General features: G+C 40.2%; 2 protein-coding genes and 1 long non-coding RNA gene across 8 annotated transcripts; 2 read left to right on the top strand and 1 right to left on the bottom strand.

Moving 5' to 3' along the window:
• Nucleotides 1-846: 846 nt before the first annotated feature.
• LOC116393127 (caytaxin-like) lies at nucleotides 847-11832 on the top strand. Of its 5 annotated transcripts, none has more exons than XM_031865156.1 (14): nucleotides 847-1021; nucleotides 1341-1570; nucleotides 3910-4016; nucleotides 5493-5551; nucleotides 5632-5859; nucleotides 6263-6421; nucleotides 7582-7684; nucleotides 7863-7994; nucleotides 8117-8203; nucleotides 8461-8559; nucleotides 8881-8916; nucleotides 9024-9071; nucleotides 9458-9504; nucleotides 11130-11830. In XM_031865156.1, exons 3-13 carry the CDS (start codon nucleotides 3940-3942, stop codon nucleotides 9495-9497), a joined length of 1068 nt encoding a protein of 355 aa, XP_031721016.1. In that variant the 5' UTR covers nucleotides 847-1021; nucleotides 1341-1570; nucleotides 3910-3939; the 3' UTR covers nucleotides 9498-9504; nucleotides 11130-11830. The 5 variants fall into 5 exon arrangements, with proteins under 5 accessions (XP_031721016.1, XP_031721017.1, XP_031721018.1 ...); XM_031865157.1 differs by having other exon boundaries at nucleotides 847-1029; XM_031865158.1 differs by lacking the exon at nucleotides 847-1021 and having other exon boundaries at nucleotides 1057-1566; nucleotides 11130-11832.
• Nucleotides 8160-19957, bottom strand: LOC116393129 (uncharacterized). Its single transcript, XR_004213372.1, has 3 exons — nucleotides 19906-19957; nucleotides 19467-19654; nucleotides 8160-8280 (listed from the first exon to the last, which is right to left on the bottom strand). It is a non-coding gene; the product is annotated as an uncharacterized LOC116393129 (long non-coding RNA).
• On the top strand, nucleotides 13423-16117 carry LOC116393128 (nicotinamide riboside kinase 2-like). Of its 2 annotated transcripts, XM_031865160.1 has the most exons (8): nucleotides 13423-13590; nucleotides 13688-13778; nucleotides 14629-14677; nucleotides 14911-15085; nucleotides 15174-15245; nucleotides 15336-15442; nucleotides 15643-15728; nucleotides 15818-16117. In XM_031865160.1, the coding sequence occupies exons 1-7, from the start codon at nucleotides 13565-13567 to the stop codon at nucleotides 15726-15728; spliced, it is 606 nt and encodes a 201-aa protein (XP_031721020.1). In that variant the 5' UTR covers nucleotides 13423-13564; the 3' UTR covers nucleotides 15818-16117. The 2 variants fall into 2 exon arrangements, with proteins under 2 accessions (XP_031721020.1, XP_031721021.1); XM_031865161.1 differs by lacking the exons at nucleotides 13423-13590; nucleotides 14629-14677 and having other exon boundaries at nucleotides 13695-13778.
• Nucleotides 19958-20816: the final 859 nt, after the last annotated feature.

Genomic DNA, 20816 nt, shown 5'->3' with positions numbered 1-20816 from the left:
ATGACCCACTTACACAGGGGCGATGCATGTAAATACATCGAACTGCTAAATACTTATTATGGTGGTCCACTTTATGAAAGTAAACACAATACAGTGTTGACCTGGAACTGAACGTGATTTTGTTTTGTTTCCTCTGTAAAAAGCTGCAGGAATGTACAGTTAAGAAAAATTAAACAACATTTCAAGGTCATATCACCTTATTGACTATAGAAAACTATAGAAAAGGACTCGCACATCTTTAGATTGCCACATATTTAATGGGATAAGCCACAATTGAAAGCAAGGCACGCCTTTTAGTTGAAATAAGATCGAAAAACTGACAACCTAACAATGTATTTAGTGAAATGAGTCATTAAAACAATGCTGGTATGTTATTAAACACCTGAAGCTATCTACTCTATATTTTCAGCATCTCTCAACATCCCTCAATGCATTTGTTTGCCACGGGTCCAGATCTGTGGGGAAACAAATGCTTTTAGTCACAAGTCTGGGCATGTTGCAGTATTTCACTGTGCAAAGTAGCGTTATTAATAGAAAACTGTAAACACAGCCCGAAGGGTTTTTCTGCCAAGCAGCCAATGGCAAGAGAAGAACAGGAAGCTGTGGCTGCCCCCACTGGGCGATAAGTGCAATGCCAAAGCGAAGCCACTCTGTGTCATGACATCGCCCAGAGCTCAGTGCATCTGTGAGGAGAGAGAGGGAGGGAGGGGTGTAGGCATCACAGCTAGGGAGCAAGAGAAAGGGAGGGGAATTCATATGGAGGCGGGGTTTCGTCAAGAGCGAGAGAGCTTAATAGAGATTGTGAGAAAAAGTGAGAGAGCGAGAGAGAGAGAGAGATTGTGTGTGTGTGAGGGAGGAAGATGCTGTTGCCAGGGAACAGCGTGGAAGTAGGAACTTCCATTCTTGCCAGCGCGCAGGAGGATAGAAACACGTTACATCATGGACTCAAAATTGTCTGAATGTGAGGCGAAAGAAAACAGCTGATCCTGACTCCCGGCAGCCAAAGAGAATCAAAGAGAAGGTACGCAGGTGTGATTACATAACCATCACAACACATACGGGTGACATCATCACATCAGGATTAGAGCTGGGGGGCGGGAGCATTAGTGTGGGTAGAGGGAGGAGGAGGGTAGAGGGGGATTCAGCAGAGATGAGCAGAAGTAGATGGAAGAGAGATCAAGAGTGATCATCATGACACGAGCTGAAGGCGCAGGACGAGGATTATCTGTATTCCAAAATATAGCTTGGGATATGATTTGCAGACGAGACTGAAACGATGACAGCAGGATGGTGTTTGATGTGTGATGACCCTGACTCTCCTACAACCGTCCTCTCTGCAGGAGGAAACAGTTTCTCTCTCAGCCTCCATTAGAAGCATCAGTGAACAGCAAGACTCCTCCAGCAGCCCAGACCCTGGGCACTCTAGTGTCCCACCTGCAGATGTAAACAATGATGACCCTCACTCTGCTCAGGCAGATTTAAGGAGGAGTAGAAAATAAAGAGGGACATCTGAAGGCAACACAGGGAAGCTTTCAAAACGGCAAAGAGGAAGTCCTCCTAATTACAGTATGTGAGTACCTTTACAGAAGCTATATGCTTTTTCTGGTTTTGGATGAATTACTGTAAATGCTTTCCAGGGGACAGATTCTTGATCAGTGACCTTTTCAGTGCTTTGTTTCATTCTGCGACTGTTTGTGATTCAAATGACTGTTTCCATTTGTCAGATAAGGAAAAGGAGGCAGTCGTGACAGAATAGCTTTTCTCCTTTCACACACGTTTTAAGGCCCTGAAAATGTCCATCCTGCATCATCTTTTCATATAAGTAATCAACCTAAACACAAATATTTTTTGCCAAATTTAGAACTAATTTTATTATTTCACATTGTTCTTTCTCTGTGCTCTTCTCACTGGCTTGAAGTGGACAGGGCTCATTTGGAAAAAAGTAGTTTACTTACTTTTGTGTAATCCAGTCAGGATTTAATCTGATCAAACCACAGCAATGACATCCTGTTGAAGAGGATTCGTCTATTAAATTATGCCTACATTTGTTTTTAACTTTGATTGCTGCTTATTTGGTCATAAATATTCAATATTATTGATGTTTATCTCTAAGCTGCAAGCTACGTAAAAAAATTCATAATACAGAGGAGGAACGAATACTGTGGGGTTCTATTGAAGTGGAAGCTCTACTGCTCTGTTTACATATTGCTTACTGTATGTCAAAGAAAGAGACATATTTATTAAACAAAATGCTCAAGCATATGATTTTCTGTTATTACGGGTGTGGTTCAATAGGCACAACACATTGAATAGCTCACAAGATAGTATTAAATGAAGGCTGCTCTGCCATCTGGACTCAAATCCCTACCAACCGCGTGCTACTGCAACATTACTTTGTGTCCATCAATCAGCAGTTCACTGTATGAGCAGCTGAAGGCTTGACAAGAGACATCTGCACAGAGAACAAACCACACGCACTGGTCCGTGTGAATTTTCCACTTCATCCTCAGCTTCCCCTCTGTCATTCTCAATTTAGCAGGGAAAATGATCGACCTGTTTTCCAAAGCCTTTTTTGAAAAGATTAGATCATAACAACAGAGGAAGGTGAATCAAAGTGTGTCAAACGGATCTTTATTAGTGTTAAGTGGCGTTTAGGATTTCCCCTTCAACCATATATCAAACACGGCAACTTCCTCATGGGATAGTACAGTGTAAAACCTCAAGCATCATTTAGATCCAATCAGAACACAGCAGCTCCAGCAGCATGGAGCCTTAGGGGCCTGTGCCTTTTAGACCTCAGTTGTTTTCAGTATATAGACTCGAATGTGTCTCACTGTAGCACACCAGTGCCATCCCAGTGGACAAATGGACTGTGGTAAAGTCTGCTGCAGCCTGAACTCTGGCTGGGACAGCGATGATGGACACTCCTCCCCCATATGCGCAGTTCTGACACGAGACTCATACATGATGTTCACTCTGTGCACGACTGATCCTATGACAGCCTGCAGCAACCGACACAAGAAAATAAGGATGGAGACTTTGTTTCATTTCTGATTTGGTTATGTAAAATATGGAAGTTCAGATGACTATCTGCTCTATGGTGGCACATGTGATTTGCTCGTATCACCCCGAGGGGCTGTATGAGCAATGTTGGGTTTTATTTTTGTCTCCTTCCCCAGGGATGTGGGGAAAGGAAACCCACTGTGACTTAGTTTTGCCAAAGCTGTATTTATACTAACATTAATATCACTATACAATCATTACCCATGTCAAACTAGCACAGTTTTAAGAAACTGACTTTTCTGTCATATGATACATTTACTATGTATCATGTTTGTAAGAAAAGGATAAATGTTGTGGGTTTGATTCTTCATTACACCCATGTTATGTTTTCTAGCTGCTCTCCAGAGCACTTAATTACAGCTCCTAAAAGCTGTATATTGTGGATAAGTCAGCTTTTACTGACTTAAGGGGCACTCCAGCAATTTAGTATACCACACCCATAAGGGTGTTTGACTTTTGAGAGAGAGATGTAAAAAGCAGTGCTCTAAATTGAAGCAAAAGGATTAGCTAAGATATCCTAATTTTTCGTTCCTAGTATGCTTCAAACTCCAAAAAGAGGGAATACTACATTTCCCATAATGCAACTGAACAATGTCTTTCATCAACTTAAACCCTCCCTTTCTGATGAACACACACATCTTTCAAACTCCACACCTTCACGTTTGTCACGCTGGCTGTCTGTTGCAATTATGTGTCTCAAGCTAAAGTTCAGATAATCCTGATGAAATCGTCAGGGTTTCATAAATTGGGTGGAGTGGCCCTTTTAAAACGGCTACAATTACTGTATGTCTTAACAGATTTTAACGCCTACTGATTTTCATTGTTTCATTTGTTTGTCAACCACAGCTAGCTGAAGCCTGTCCTCCCTGGCAGAGGATGGGTACAGCAGAAGCCACCTTACGCATGGACAGCATGGAGGTTAAAGATGAGTGGCAGGATGAAGACTTCCCCAGGTAGTCCTCTGTGTGTGTGTGTGTGTGTGTGTGTGTGTGTGTGTGTGTGTGTGTGTGTGTGTGTGTGTGTGTGTGTGTGACCAGTTTGTCTGATTTGTGCGAAGGCTTTGACAAACAGAGCCAGCTCAGATGGAATTGTTGAATGCTGAAGGGCAGCAGGTGTGTTCTTTCCTTGATGCAGTCGTTACGTGATTATGTTGTTTCATGTCAGTGAACAAAATAGCAGCTAGCACAGAGAAAAAAACCACGACAAGTCAAACACGTCACAGTGTCCAGCAATGGAAAAATAGTCGGCCAGCCACTTGCCATTCAGTGTATTCACAACATTTAAATACAGCTGCAAGTCGTTGTGGTATTTACAAGGTATAATAATATCACAATGGTATTCTGGTAGCTCTGTTGGTTAAAGCTTACACAATACAAATAATGTAATTAGATAAAGGAGGAGGAGTAATGGGTATGTACAGTACAATGAATATAGTGGCAGCTAGTTTAAACGTGAGATCTACAGAGGAGAAACCTTTAAGAATTCTTTAAAAACTGTTTTTCTCTTCCCTACTGTTTAATTCACTTGTGAATATCTGGAGCTGTCTTTAACTTACATCTACAAAACTACTTACAACATAATAACAGCAATTATCCAAACGGCTCAATCAGCTCGCCCATGCTTGTGGTGTTTTAGGGCGTGTTTGTCTGTGCATGCATGTCTGTGTTAATGTCTGTCTTTTTCCGTCTGTGTGTGTGTGTGTGTGTGTGTGTGTGTGTGTGTGTGTGTGTGTGCGTGTGTGTGTGTGTGTGTGCCCCCAGCATTGAGGGTTCAGCTGTCTTATTATAATGTCAGAGGGGAGTTGGTAATTACCGGTGTTGCTTTCTCAAACAACACATATTTTTTCCCAGGACACCCAGCTGTTAAATAACAAAAGCGCCACTCCAACAACAAAATACTAAGCGTGAAAATGCTACAAACGACATGCTCATACTTTATTGTATTTCATTTTTTATTGATCATAGCAATTTAATGTTAATGCTTATAACTATAAATTACATAAAGAAGAACCAAAACATCCATTAAAGGTGCAATTTACGGGATTCAGAGCATTAATATAGCAGTAAACTGTTCGCTATGTAAAGATATAGTGGAGTTACGTCGAGGTGGAAGCATAGCAATCACCCTCCGATTCCCACTCAGGTAAACACTGTCAGCTCCGTCATCACTTTTGTAGTTTGCACCGTGAGCACTGCTAGCAGCGTTAGCTGCGAGCCACCAGCTTAGCCGTTGCCATGTTGAGAGCTGTTGAGAGACAATCAAAATGCTCCCAATCTCATAGAGCACCTTTAACTTGGTAACAGAAAAACAAAAGGCCAAAGAGAAAGAATAATTCTGATATACGTCATTCTATTTTCTATTTGTTCTGTTTTATGGTCTACTGTTTTATTGATACTATTTTTAATGCATATTCATGTCTTTCTCTGCAGGCCACTACCAGAGGATGGAGATGTTGATTCTTCATGTGGCCTCACTGACAACAGAACCAGTAAGTGGAATAAATACATCGCATTACCAATGTACTTTTAAGATATACTGTATCTAAACTTTCCTGCCATGCCTGTCCAGATCCTCCCACCACTCTGAATGTGGGCGAGTCCATAGCCCAGCGTAAGCGGCGCACTCTGGTCGCCCCCGACATGAACCTCTCCCTGGATCAGAGCGAGGGGTCGGTGCTCTCTGATGAGTGTCTGGAGACGCCTGACGACCTGGACATCAATGTAGATGACATGGAGACTCCCGATGAAACCGACTCTCTGGAGTTTATCAACAATGGCAACGAGCTGGAGTGGGAAGGTAAGAGAGAGGTCAAATGATATTCCATTCAGATGATCAATATTGTGGAAGACACAAATGTTTTTAAGGTCTAGGGTTGCATGTTGGAATTTATTAAAGGGGCAAATCATACTACCTGCTGTGTCCTTGGTTTGAATCGTCATACGTTATTGCAATCTGTCTGTCAAGGCAAAACATGTCTGTCAAATACAGCAAAATGAAAACAAACACCGAAGGCTGTAATCAAAGTCACTGCTGTTTTTCTTAATTGCCTACATTCTGTTGAACTTTAATAGCAGACTGTTAGAGCAAGTTGATCCTTATCTGCCTCTGACGTTTGTGTGATTTGGTGTTAAGGAAGACAGGTGGGAAATGACAGTTAAACAATGTGACCGACAACCATTTTATGTTACCTTGTGTCTAGATGACACTCCTGTGGCCAACGCCAAGCGTCTTCCAGGTGAAAGTGAAGAGGAGAGAGACTCATCTGGTCGTCTGTGGCGAACAGTGATCATCGGTGACCAGGAGCAGAGGATTGACATGCAGGTCATCAGACCATACCTGAGGGTTGTCACACATGGAGGTTAGCAAATGAGTGTGTGTGCTTTTATTCAAATAGTGTCTGTGTGTGTGGGCTCAAGTGTATGTTAGGATTCATCCAAAATGGATTTTGGAAGACCAGTACTGACAGAACGGGTTTTGATCAAAGGTGGAGAAAGTTGGAGAAAGAAACATTGCACTCAACCAAAGACCATCCAAATGTACTGTAGCTGGGTTTCATGTCACTATAGTGAAAGTCCATCAAAAAGAGTATGTGTGTGGATAGGAGTTGTACAGGAACAAACTCTCAGTTGGCCGTTTATTCGGTTCATTGTTAAACCTGACACAGCCCTGCAGTAATTCTTGCCCTCACAAAGGTTATGATGTAATTCTACTGTATGACTATTGTAGAACAGGGGCCAGCAACCTTCGGCTTCACTAATGGCACACTAGTAATCAGGGTGCAAGAGAGTTTTTTGAAAATATTGAAGTGCCATCTCATCCACATGGGAAATGACCTCTTTCACACCCATTAGCAGTTGTGTGGCCTGTTACGTACGGTTATTCTACTCTGCCTTGATTGGCTTGTACTCGTCGCACTCTTTGCATCATGTGTTAAGTACGTTGCTGATGAACAAGATTGGTGGAAGGTTGGTAGGGTTAATGATGTCCACTGAGATGTGGATGTTTTTAGGAAGGCCTACAACTGAAACCCTACTGCATTTAATTCCCCTGGAATATACATAAAAAGTAAAAAAGAATGAGTAAAGCAGCATTCGTATAGATTTTGCGAATTACGTACACATTTTTGGTTAATATTTAAAATTATAATTAGCTTTGTACCAGTTCCTACAAGTTTTCTCCAGAACTGTAACAATCTTGTCAGGGTGGAAAACCTTAAAAAACATTCACACCATCAACATTAGAACTCGTGAAGGAATAAAAGAAAAGAAGACATATTTTCATGCACAAGGGAAACTCATGTACTTCAAACTGAAAATGTGTTTAATGACGTTCATCAGACCGGTTCACAACAAGCATGCAAAATACACACAGGTTAGGTCAGGTTACTTTCAAAGTAAAAAAATTATACTCATAAATATGCAAATCATAAAAGGCAGATCATTTTCAGTTTTCCTAGTTTTATAGAGCTCCATAATAATGCTGCCATCATACTGAATGTGTGTCTCCTCTCTCCTCCAGGTTATTATGGCGAGGGTCTGAATGCCATCATCGTGTTTGCAGCCTGCTATCTTCCTGACAGTGGCTGTGAGGACTACACCTACATCATGGAGAATCTCTTCCTGTAAGATCCATTCTGGTCTCCTAAGGGAGTCTTTTACTGTAGCATTCAATGTGCACTGTGTACTTGACCAAAGAAAATCACTAGAGAAATGATTTCCATGAAATGTGCGGATTTCTTTTCATCTTATATGTTACTGTACAATATGAGTCAGATCTGAGCTTGCTTGCTCTGTCCTCAGGTACGTCGTGAGCAGCCTGGAGCTGCTGGTGGCAGAAGATTACATGATTGTTTACCTGAACGGAGCGACTCCTCGCAGGAAGATGCCCGGCATCAGCTGGCTGAAGAGATGCTACCAGATGATCGACAGGAAGTAAGTTTGGGCAACTCTGATGGAAATAAGAATAAAGTCAAGAATGTAAAACTAATGGTGTCGATGCTAAAGATAAATGAGGATACAATCTGGCTCACAAACACTTGAATTTACTCCTGCAGACTGAGGAAGAATCTTAAGTGTCTCATCATTGCTCACCCAACGTGGTTTATCCGGACCGTCCTGGCGATATCAAGACCTTTCATCAGGTGAGAATACATTCAGTGTGGTTTGTAGTCCATCCGTCTCTCCGTTGTGTTACATATTGGCTCTTCTCATATCAAATCTAAGAAACAGACAGAAGATAGATTACAGAACTGTGACATAATGATTCAGACCATCTCAGAACATAATATACGAATGAGAGCTGTGCTACAAGGCCTTGGCTTGATGACAGATAAATGATACAAGTGTTCAGAATGGGTCATTCGTGACATCGATTGCATGTTGTTGATGCTTTCTGCAGCGTGAAGTTCATGGATAAGATCCGTTATGTTCACACTCTGGAGGAGCTCAGCCAGATCATCCCCATGGAGCATGTGCAGATCCCTGAGTGTGTGTCGCAGTAAGTACTCTGAGCCACCAAGGGTCACTGTTGAGACACTAATCACGTGTTGTGTGTGTTGCACGCTTACAGCAACAACACTTTTAGAGAATGCTCACAGCACAGCGATCAAACTAAACCTGATCCAAGCTGTGTTTCATTCATTCATATTTAGTCGGTGTAACTGTTAGCATTTGTTTGAATCTGTTAAACTTAAACCAAGTAAACATATGATTTGCAATAGTTTACGTCAATGGACTTTTAGCTTCTCTGTTCCACTGGTGAGAGGTATGTTGATGTAATGTATACATCAGACTGAGATTTATATTCTTATTTTTAAAGGTATGATGATGAGAAGCTACAAGCACAAAGGGAAAGGTGAGCAGTAGATTTCCATGTGATTTTATCTTATAAAGCCGTTTTGATGCTTACTCTGTATCCTGCATCTCAGTAGTAGTATTAATATTTGCCGGTCTTATTTACAGACTTCAGCAAGAGAAGCAGCAGAGCAACTTAACACTGTCTAAAGAAAGGTGACCTTGTTTTACAGCACATACAGTCTAGCGCCATTTTGGGATTTTTTTTTGTTTCTACTTCAGCACTACAACATAGAAAATGTTCAGACATTTTGTTATTTTAAGTAAAACTGGTGGCTGCTAGAAGTCGGAAACCATTTCACTCTTAATTATACACAATGCAACTTTATTTCGTTTAGTCAGTTTAGACACTAAAATATGTATCAAGAAAATGTGATGTAAAGGGCTGAATAGAAAATCCATGTGTGTTTCTTCTCTTTAAATCAGGTGTGAGCAACTGCACCACATGGATATATTTTGGCAACAGAAAGCACAAACTAATATGGGCTTGATGCAAAATATTTATATTTACTTATGGCTTGACTTTAATCTGTCATTTTCAGGCCAAAGTCAATGATAGCAGAGGTTGGCCCTGACATCTGACATTAAGGTAAGGGTTCCCTTTACAACCAACTTCACCAGGCTGGTTTGTAATGTCAGCCCACTGTAATTAATCTCTGACATGCAGGGAAATGTTCTCGTCTGCACACGCACACGCACACAGACACACACACACACACACACACCTATGTGCGTAAAAGAGATATGATACAGTAAATCAGCTAAATACTGGAAGGTGGCCTGTCTGAAGCGCTGGGTCACTGACCAAAGGTCCAAAGGGTCATCTCTCATTTCAGGGGCACCGAAGTCCAATTTACAGTATCGTATCCAGTCAACTGAGACCACAATCCGAAAGAATGACTCAGATCTGTTACTCAAATCTCTCAAAAGATGTAACGCTCATTTACTTTTTCAGTCACAAATGGATCTGCAAGGATTAGTCAATCAGAATTAAATTAAGTAGGTCAGTGATCGAACAGATATGCCAAACATTTCTCAAAAGTGAAAAATTGCTGCTTTTCTTTGTTTTATATTAAAGGGAATTAAAGGTTTGTGGGGTTGGACTGTTGGTCGTTTTATTGCTCCGACAATTAATCTGTTATTCCAGGAAATAATTAGCAGATTATATGATAATCAGAATCAGAAGGTATGTTGCATATGCAAGGAATTTGACACGGCGGGTGGTGCATAACATTAAACAATCAACACAGTGCAAAAAGTAGAAACATATTAAAATGTACAATAAAATATAAAATAATATATTTTCAATAAATGAAAATAATCATAGTCATAAAACAATCACATCTATTGTTTTACAACATAAGTCTAATTTAAAGTACTTCTCATTCATGGATAGTTAGTGCCAGGAGAAAACTACTCTAATTACAATCACTTTCATGTCTTGAATTTGAAGTTAGCAAATTGCCTAAAAAAACAAGCCCTTCATCATAAATAGAAGTAACAAGCATGTGTTGACACTTCTCTCTCCGTCCTTCTCTGAGAGCACTGGACCAAAGGCTGAACCACCAACAATAGTGCTTTGGGATTTCTGTCGATCATCAAGTCAAGCTCATTTATTTTGCAAAGTCATGTTTCAGGTGTTCAAATTCAGACTATGTTTGCGTCCAAGAAATGTCAGCTGATCCTCCAACATCGTATTCTCTTCGTACCCGTGTTACGTAAAGCACATCTGCTGATCTCTTTAAGCCTGCCTGCACACAACCGATCGATTCTATTTTTAATCAGCTACTCAACCGAGGTTTGGCAAATTAATTCCACGTCCCACAGCCTGTCCTGAAATTGGGGGAAATACCTGTTGTAGCAGGTCGGGGTGGGTTATTTTAGAAACTTCCCCCCTTCTGTGCTGCCCTGCTGACTGTTCCTATCAGCCTCCGTATATCAAAGGACCTATCAGCTGTAGGAATGGACAACATCCCAGGAATGGACACGGGCACCATCACTTATCCAAATGCCAAGGGAGGAAGCAGGGGGAAAATAAATAGGCAATGTGTCAAGTTGGACTTAGTTTACATTGAGTTCATGCTTATTGACGCACTGCCAAATTTAAGGATTATATAGGAAATGTTGTCTTTGTGGAGATGATATCATTCAGACTGTCAGGGTAAAGGTGACAGAGAAAGAAAGACCGTGAAACTGTCTGCATTTGCATTTCAGAGCTTTAAATTGAAGAACCAATGAGGGACATTCATTCATTAAAATGGAAGCCAGCCTCGACCACCATCGACCACCTCACACGCTTGTTGACCAGGATTAAATCTACCGACTGGATCCATTAGCTGCAAGACAATCCTTTCTCAAATAATATATTTTCAGTGACATGCTTGCTTCTAACTAAAGGTTAATATACACCAAAGCATTACAAGATATAGCTAAATTAAAAAATATCTGCATGTCAAGTTGAGTTTCATCTACAGCATGACTTCAGCTATATTTAAAGAAAAATAAAAGACTTGGATGAACACTCAATCTTCTTCAGACAAGGAATATCGTCCGTTCCAAAGTGTACATATACTTTTATAGATATTTTTGAGAAAGGGGTTTGCACAGATATTTGTTTTTTGATATGAGAGGCATGGGTATTGTTTTGATTTCATGGCCGTTTACTGAAAACTAATGTGCAATGATGTTGTTCTTCTTAGGCCTACAGTAGATGTTACTAATGCAAACGTGTGTTACAGTCTTCAAGTTTTCCAGAGTTTGATATGCAGGTGGCATGCTTGTTTATACCAATTCTGTCTCATCTATTTTTGTCATTTCTCGTGTTTCAAAAGATACTTTTACAAGATGGAAATCACACATTATTACAAATGAAATATATTTAAAGAGAGAGTCAAATTAATTGCTAAACGTGTTATTTATGAAAATGTGCCATTTAATGTTTGTAAAAAAATAAACGAATGAATGAACTAAAACAAGCTATTGTCATGAGTCACCTCTTGTATCCAACCTTGACTTCTGACACAGAACAGATGTACATTACAGCTTGTATTTTCATCTTTTTTATTGCCTCTTAATGTCTTTCAGTTTGGTCCAGAATATTTTTGACAAGCAGTTACTGATGACTTATAAAGCCGGTTGATGAGTGTTACACTGTTCTTTGTGTCCCTTTACAGTCCTGTGTTGTCCTTCATAGGGGTCACATAATTCTCCTGAGGTGACCCTTCTTTATTTTTACATGTTGGACACACATGGACAGTGTGATCACCAGGTATTAACACAATACACAACCAATAATAGACTGTACATTATCTTGCATGTTTGTTACATTTTTTACCATTATCGTCTATTATCCAAATTCAGATATTTACTCAGTTACCAAACGAATCAAAGAAAGGTTCAGACATGAAAGATAGACCTTATTCATTGAAATGATATTGCTACATATGTCTCTTGACCTATGATAATATAAAAGTAATATTTCAGCAGGAAAACGGATTATATATAAGAGGTGAAGGAACCATGACATGGTGTCAACGGCCATCTCTTTTACATTGAGATCAATGTCATGGCACTAAGACATCAAGCCCTGAACACGAGACCCTGTGCTCTGATAGCTGGGACTCAAAGTTCCCCTCTTTGACACTAACAATGTCAGAGACAAGAGTCTCACTGTACAAACACAATGAATTCATTTTAGATCTGCACACGACCGGAGGTGTGTAAGAACCAGTGCTGAAGTTGCAAAGACGTAGATCTGTTATCAGACCTACTGTACAGCCATGACTCCGGACACCGTGGTCACATGGCTGATGGCCATACATTCCAGCTGGTTGCATCAGAAATATGTGTCGCAGCAGGCAACTAACTATAGTGCTTCTAGTTTTTACCCAGCCAGAGCCGTCTAAGCACGGAAAATTTTCCCTCTAAAAAGACAAATAATGAGGTTTCTCTCTGAGCTGTGATACAGATGTCTCAGTAAGAGGATGTGACTTTTATACTCGGTCATGTATTACAGTGAATTTTACTGATTGTACATTTTGCAGCCCTTGCATCCTCTCCACACGATGCCTTTTCTATGACAAACTCCCTGATGATAATCACATCTGCACTTAAATCACATGTCTTTTCTGTTTTTCAATCAAATCTATCTCAAATAAAGATTTTACAAGCTCTAAACTATCAGCATCATCTGTCTACAGTATCTTTATGTCTGAGACTGTGGCTTTTCCAATTAGATATTTAAATGTGAGTTTAACATCTTAGCCCCACCCCCATGCCTTTATTATCTATCTATATGTTCACTGACCCCTGACAGCAGGTGGAACATTTGGGATCTACTTTCATGCAACTGTGAGGTTCCTAAGTGCCCCTCCTCCCGCTGGTGCTGCCCGGCTGTAAAGCAGCGACTCATAGGCTGTATGGAAAAAGGGGGCCGATTGGTTTGAGAGGCTGTGACGCTGCAGCTAAATCCTATATATGTCCGGCAAGGAGATTGTCTATCAATGAAGTAGTAAAAGGAGGGAACGTCTGTGGCAGAAGAGAAGGAAAAGGTTTTTGGAAGAAGCCTTTTGTAGACTGTTTGCTTTGGGTGGGTTCCCTTCTTTTATTTACTGAATTCCAGAGGTGACCAAGACACAAACAAAGCCAAAATGAAGTTCATCATTGGCATTGGAGGGTAAGTCTTGTTTAATTGATCCACCTCCTTCTGTTTGTCTTGTGGTAAAACTTGTGTAACTCACATCTGTGTGGAATGAAATTCATCTTCCTTTCAGAGTGACCAACAGTGGGAAGACCACTTTGACAAATACACTACTAAAGACATTACCCAACTGTTGTGTGGTGCACCAGGATGACTTTTTCAAGGTAAGCTGAATTAAAGTCACCATTATTTTAAGCTTTAAGTCACTATTTGGTTAGTTTAAAGCTACAGTAACTATTTCATTGTGTTAATGTTGAGTTTTAGTAACTGTTATTTTTAGTATATTTCACTTGCTACGTTAAATTGACTCTTGAGTTCAGAAATGAACCGCCAGTCTGACCTGCAGATCACAGCAGCCTAGTAATACATCTGGCTGATTGTCTCCTGGACAGCCAATAAAAGGGCTGAGCGTCCCCACTTAAAGTCAGACTTCGTCCAATCATGTTGCAAATCCGGCAACCAACTTATTGCATAATTATTAACCTCATTTGGCTCAAAAGAAACAAGAAAATGTTTATCTCTATCACATCCATCTCTTCGTGTTGTACGTTAAAGGTTGATTTACCACCAACCACCGCTTGCTTTTAAAATCAGAGTCATTTACCACTTATAAGGCATATTATGCTGCTTTAGCAATACATCGAGGGTGTCGTTGAGGGCCGCACTACTACAAAAAAATCCAAATTTAGATTTCCAGTCTGGGACAGTTTGCTAAAAAAGCTAGCGTCCATCTGTAAAAACACTTGTGTTAAAGTGAGGCGACAGTGAGCGTTATGACCCTCCTGTATAGTTTAAAAAAACATTTAAATAATTTATTTAGAGAAAGAGTCTTGAGATATTGAAACCGATATTTGGCCAGCGCAACATTGAAAAAATATTTTTTAACCTCATCCAAAATTGTCAACGTGCACTACTTTTGGTGGAGACGAGTCCTTGACCTGTCCTGTCCAGGTGTGATCAGCTCCAACTGGTTACTAGGTTGCAGCAATGTTTTATTGGTGACTGTTATTTCAGAAACCCCATCAAATAGAAGTCGGGGAGGACGGCTTTAGACAGTGGGATGGTAAGAATGGATTTTGCGTAGGAAAACCATGCAGTAATGTACTTTTTCTTTCCTGCACATTTCTTTACGTTTGGTGACAAAATCAGTCCTAAACTGTGTGATATTCTATCATCTATTCTGTGAATGCTGTAAACATTCACTTACTGTAACTACTGTGTGTTGAAGCACATTAGTGAGGAGTGTCGGTTACATGTGTGGTGAAGCCTGCTCTTTTCTCTCCACCTCTGTATCAGTCATCAGCGCCATGGACATGGAGGCTATGGTCAACACTGTGAAAGGCTGGCAGGAGAACCCGGTCAAGTTTGCCCGCTCACACGGCGTCAGCCTGTCGCCTGCAGCCGAGGAATCCGACTCGGAGGAGGGGATCCATATTCTCATCGTGGAGGGGTTCCTCATCTACAACTACAAGTTAGTCATTTTTTTCACGCAAGCTCTCATGTGAAACCGACAGGCCTCTTAACTTTTCACTAATCTGAGCATCGGTTCCCCTCTGCAGGCCTCTAATTGACATCTATGACAAATGTTTCTACATTTCCATTCCTAATGAGGAGTGCAAAAGGAGGAGAAGGTAACAAGCTCTCGACCTAACACAGATTCCGCTGAAGTGTTGAACAAATTACAGGCTTATAAAGTGACTTGATTGGTTATGTTTTTGCAGTACAAGGACGTACACACTCCCTGACCCCCCTGGCCTGTTCGATGGCCACGTCTGGCCCATGTACTTGAAACACAGGAAAGAGATGGAGAACAACTGTGGCAGAATAGGTATGTAAACCGTGATCCACCCATCTGAAACTAAATATCCATGACCACTGATGTGCATACATTGCTTTGTGTCCCTATCCACACCCCTAATGTCAAAATACAAGCTAAATATCCCCCTCTCCTTTCAAAATAAAGCTTTAGCTGCTAACTGTTGGCATAAATTACGGTCATTCACCTCGGGTTTGTCTTTTTCCGGACAGAGTACCTTGACGGGATGACATCAAAAGAAGATATCTACAACAAAGTACATGAAAGTGTTCAGAATTCGCTGCTGAACAACTTATAGGTATATTTAAAATATTATCCTCCACATTTTCCCTGACAGTGTGACAGCGTCAGTGTGAGTAACTTCTCCCCCTCTCTCTTTCTCCACAGATAGACAGGGATAACAAGGATTTGTGTATAGACTTGTAAATATAACTTTGCCTAAATGTGTAACACCGGTTCTGCACTTCAAAGCCTAATTTGTAAATAGTTAATCCTGTAACTTATTAAGAACTAATGGCAGAAGTTCTGTGTTTTGTATAGTCCTGTGTAATTTTTTCTAAAAGATAAGCCACCTCTGTGTTTAACATCAGGGACAGACGTCCGCTCTGATCTTGTTGTATGTGAACAGATCAAATGCCCACTGGAGGATGGAATTGTGTCTCGCAACCAAATGAAATGACTGAATCTAATTTGTGTTTCCTGTTTTTCATTTCACACATACACAGACACACACACACACACACATGTAGCTCCCATATAGGTCCTGTTAAGAATCACAAACCTCACGTTTTACAACGTAAAAACGTTTGTACATTGGGGATGACTGATAACATCCTGCGGCTCTTGAATGAGACTCCTTATCATCCAGATTAAATTTAGAGCCTCAATAAAAGTGATCTGGTTTTCGTATTAAAGACAATAAATGAACTATTGCAGTTTACTGCAAGGAAAAAAAACATAAAACAGATCAAGGTAGTCTGATTTAATCTTCATTTTTAACTTAAGGACATATAAATATCAGCTATAACTGAAGAAAAACAAAAGGAACAGAAACTTTTTGGTATTCGGGAAGGTTACTGCAGCAAATTGGTGTGTTTTACTTGCCCATATAAGGCGCTTTATGTTTAATCCTCCACTTAAGTACCTGGAACTGCATTTTTAATGCTGCACCCATGGATATCTCTTCAGCTTTACATCTATGCTTTGATAATAAATATTATCATGATTATTGTTTTTGTATATGAAATGGGAAAATAATTAGTCGAAACCTTGGGCTAAGACCTTGGCCGCCTGCCATATAACTGCAACGTCCCTCGTTTGATTCCAGCTGTTGGTCCTTTGCTGCATGTCATATCCCTCTCTCCCTCCTGTCTGCCGCTACACTCTCATCTCTCCAATGAAGCATTAGGTGTAATAATGTCTACGCTAAGAGAAAAATGTACTGTCAACTGATGAGGAACACTTATCAGGACACACCTCCAAAGCACTAAATGCCTGCATGATATTACTGTAAACCTCCCACACAGGAAGGTCAGTCAGCCACAGAGTGGTTGAAGACTTGTTAAGCTGCCCTGCTGTGCTAACAACACATCCAGTAACATGAAATAATCTAAAAAGCCTTTGCAGTATAAAGGAGTCGACTTTATTGGTTTCATTGTCATCAACTTAATCAAGACTCTGAGGGAAAGTGCTTTGTCCATTTCACTGATAATTTACTACTTCTCTAAAAGATCAAAAGTCACCCACGTCGCTCTAGCCGCGGCCGACACTGTCTGAAATGGAAACATAGAGCAGTAAATGTTCCACTTTTATTGATATTTCAATATTTAAAAAAGCCAGTGAATTATACGGTCACCTTGAGGGTTGTCTGTTCTATCTGCAGCTGACTCCACAGCATGAACCATAAAACAAATGACTTGGGTCTGATTGGCAGTGATGACTGAGAATTCATAGTCCAAGCATATCTTAAATCTTTAGTGTCATATAGGCTTTTTCAGAATCTCCCCTCCTGATCATGCACACTGCACATTATTCTGGCAGGGCCACGGAGGGTGTGCTGGGGGGTGGGGGGTCTTGTGATACGTTTCTAGGAGTCTTTAGTTGCCAGTTGGCCCGTAGCTGATGGTATCTGGTCTGTCAGTTTATATTTAGACCAAGGGTCTGGGGTGTCAGGGGAAGATATTAAATGAGTGTACAGCCAATTGCCGATTGCCACACACCCACTCTACGCTCCGCCTGCCTTCTCTGACTCGGGGGCCAGTCCCCACACGCCACCACCGTGCCGGTAAGGTGAGAGCCTTGTGATCCCACGTCACCGGCCACTATGGCAACCCCCCGAAAGTTCAGCTGTGGCATCCATATTTAGGTGGAGAGGCAGAGACACGAGGGACACGAGGGACGAGCGGCTGTCACATGCTATACAGATCCCCTGTGTGGGACCCCTGAGGCATGTGAACAGTTGTGGTTATGGCAGTGAAGTAATGACAGGAATATTTACGGCTGTGACTAAACATATGTGAACAACTGAAGTCTCCCTAGCATTTACAAGCTGTATATATACACATTTTATAAATGGTTTAATATACCCTATAATGTTGCTGTAAGCAGGTATAAGGGCAATTTAACTGCTTATTAATGTAATGTATTTGTCTTCAATAGGACGTATCTTATACAGTGTAGTTCTTACTGTATTGTCAATCATAATCTCTTTATACAGCATCCTCCAATTAATGGGTGCCCATAGGTCATATCCTTTTGTTTATAGAGCACTATTCAGACACAAGGCGATTTAAAGTGCTTTATAGAAATACTGTATATTAAACACAAAGACTTGAAGAAAACATTAAAAAAGTGTAATAAGTAATGAGATTTTAAAATCTAGCCTTCGACACACAGGACGCAGTGGTCAAGGACCACAGCAACATGCTCACGGTCTTGGTGTTCATGAGGCATTCCAGACGAGCTGCAACTGTCTGATAGATTTTATACTAAGACCAAGATAAATAAATGAATAAACACTTATATCTGCTTACAGCTACATTAAAGTGTGTTATAAAGCATGTATTAAATTATGATATACTACTTTCAAATGCTAACTACAAATAGAACAGGTTGGCCCTGTGTTTATCATTGATTTCGCCTTTAAGGGTATTAAAGGTTTTATAGAGATCACCAGGAAACTTCCATCGTTGATTACTTACATTAACGCAATGTTTTTTTTCTATTACGAGTTTAATAAAATGTTATGTTTAAATATGAAAATGAGGCATTATTTTATACTCACTTTTGGTGAATTTTTAAGAGATCTACAGATGCAGACAAACAAAGTAGTAAAATAAACACCTAAATGTTTATTTTTTTAAGTTATCTTTCCACTAGTCTGAATGAAGACATGAATGAGTTGACCAGTGCATGAAACAATGCTATTGCATAGTGTCTCCGCTTAAAAGGTCAAAAAGTGGGTGATTAGGTAACTGGCACTCCATCCTGATTGGTTTGCAATGACATAAAACACATAATAGAGAAATAAATGGCATGTTATGCTAACTCATTCAAGTGTTAAAACAGAAGGAGGAGTAGTCACACACAGTAAAACTTAAAGCCCTTAACATCAGAAGGTATTGACATTTAAGTTTGGGTTAAGGGTCCACTGACTAGACAGTTTTTAATAGCTCACATATTATGCGCCTTCAACATTAATTTGTCACGTGTAGATGAACCAAAACGTGAAGATAGATACAGCAGCATGATGCTCAAACCTGAAATGTGAGGAGAGCTGGCCGCGCTGATTTTGGCAAAGATTAATCAATGATAAGCAACACATGTCACAAGAAACCTGATGATCTGCAGTCGTCAAATAACATATAATTCATCATTTATTAGACACTTCTATTTCAACGCAGGTTAGAAAAAAAAGTCCATTTTATTTAAGAGTTCACACTTGTTGCTTTCAGGTAGAACTAAATGTCCACATAATGGGACGACAGATTTGTTTAATTATTTTCATTTTCTTCACACAATTCTTTTAGCATCTCACCTGCATTTTCTCCCCATGATCTGTGGTAAACCCTCTGGATTTATCATATAGTTGTAAACTCCTCAGACTGGCAGTGTGAGGCCTCAGGGGAAGACAACAGATGTATTCCTTCTTGTGGTAAAACCATTTTAAGACCATCATCGTCGTTAAATCTCACAAGAAGCAAAGCTGTGAGCAGCCCTGGATACCTAGATTCATGGGATAAGATATATTCAAAGTGTAAAAGAATTAGTCTTTCACTCGGGGAAAGATCTGCTGCTGCTGCTGCTGCTGCTGCTGAAGGTGTACCATGAAAACAACCAGACACTTTATTTTATGTACAAGCACTCCTAGTTTACAGTAAAGAATATTTTTATAACTTTTGTGGCAACATTTGTTGTGATTTGTTTACTTCCAGGTCAGACACACAAGAAAGACTGAATTCAGTGTTAATACTTACTGGCTAAATTTTGTGGGTTACATGTCCTGCTGAGGAAGTCTTGTGCCAAACCAGTGCCGAGGATCTGTGGATCTTATAAATCTGGACTGCAGTAGAGGGCAGGGCGGGGCGGGGCTGGACTTTGGAGCAGGGGGAAGGTTTCTTTGTCTAAGAATAGAAAAGCATGCATGCTCACCACCCTGATGCCCTATTTGGCTGAGGAAACACACACCACAGCTCTTCATGTGAGAGGTGACATAAACTGAGCTCTGCCTCACTCAGTGTGTGTATTGTGACCCATATCACACGACCTATGTTCCCTACCTAATAACAAGATGAGGCTATAATAGTCTTTATGTAAAAGCCACATTGAGCAATGTGGTTGAATAGGCAACATCAGTGAGTTTAATAATTGTACATATGCAGCCCCCTTTTAATACATCCATTGCCACGTCTATACAAATACCTAAATCAACGAGTAAACACATACAATAAAACTAACTTTATATTTGTGTTGCTGATCTCCTTTCAGTGTGAATGACTGCTTGAAACAACTTTTATTAAATGCAATCAGCTTGTCTGAAATCCTCAGTAACCAGCCGTTGAATGTAACTGAGTACTTTTACTCAAGTACTGTACTTAGATACAATTTTGGAGTTACTTGTGCTCAATTTTATTCTCCAAACATTGTACTCTTTATTCCAAGATATTTACTTGACAGTTTTAGTAGTTACCTTACAGATTAACATTGTGAATAGAAGACATAAAAGCCATTCTGCATCATGGGTACTTCTACTTCTGTTACATTAAGTATTTTTTTAATCTAATGTACTTCTACTTTAGTACGATTTTAAATGCATGACTTTTTCTTGTAACATAGTATTTATTGTTGAATCGCTACTTTTAGGCAAGCCAAGTTTATTTGTATAGCA

This window comes from Anarrhichthys ocellatus, unplaced genomic scaffold, assembly GCF_004355925.1.
Source record: "Anarrhichthys ocellatus isolate YVR2014 unplaced genomic scaffold, GSC_Weel_1.0 scaffold32, whole genome shotgun sequence".
Classification (NCBI taxonomy): Eukaryota; Metazoa; Chordata; class Actinopteri; order Perciformes; family Anarhichadidae; genus Anarrhichthys; species Anarrhichthys ocellatus.
This window is presented reverse-complemented; position numbering and strand designations above follow the sequence as displayed.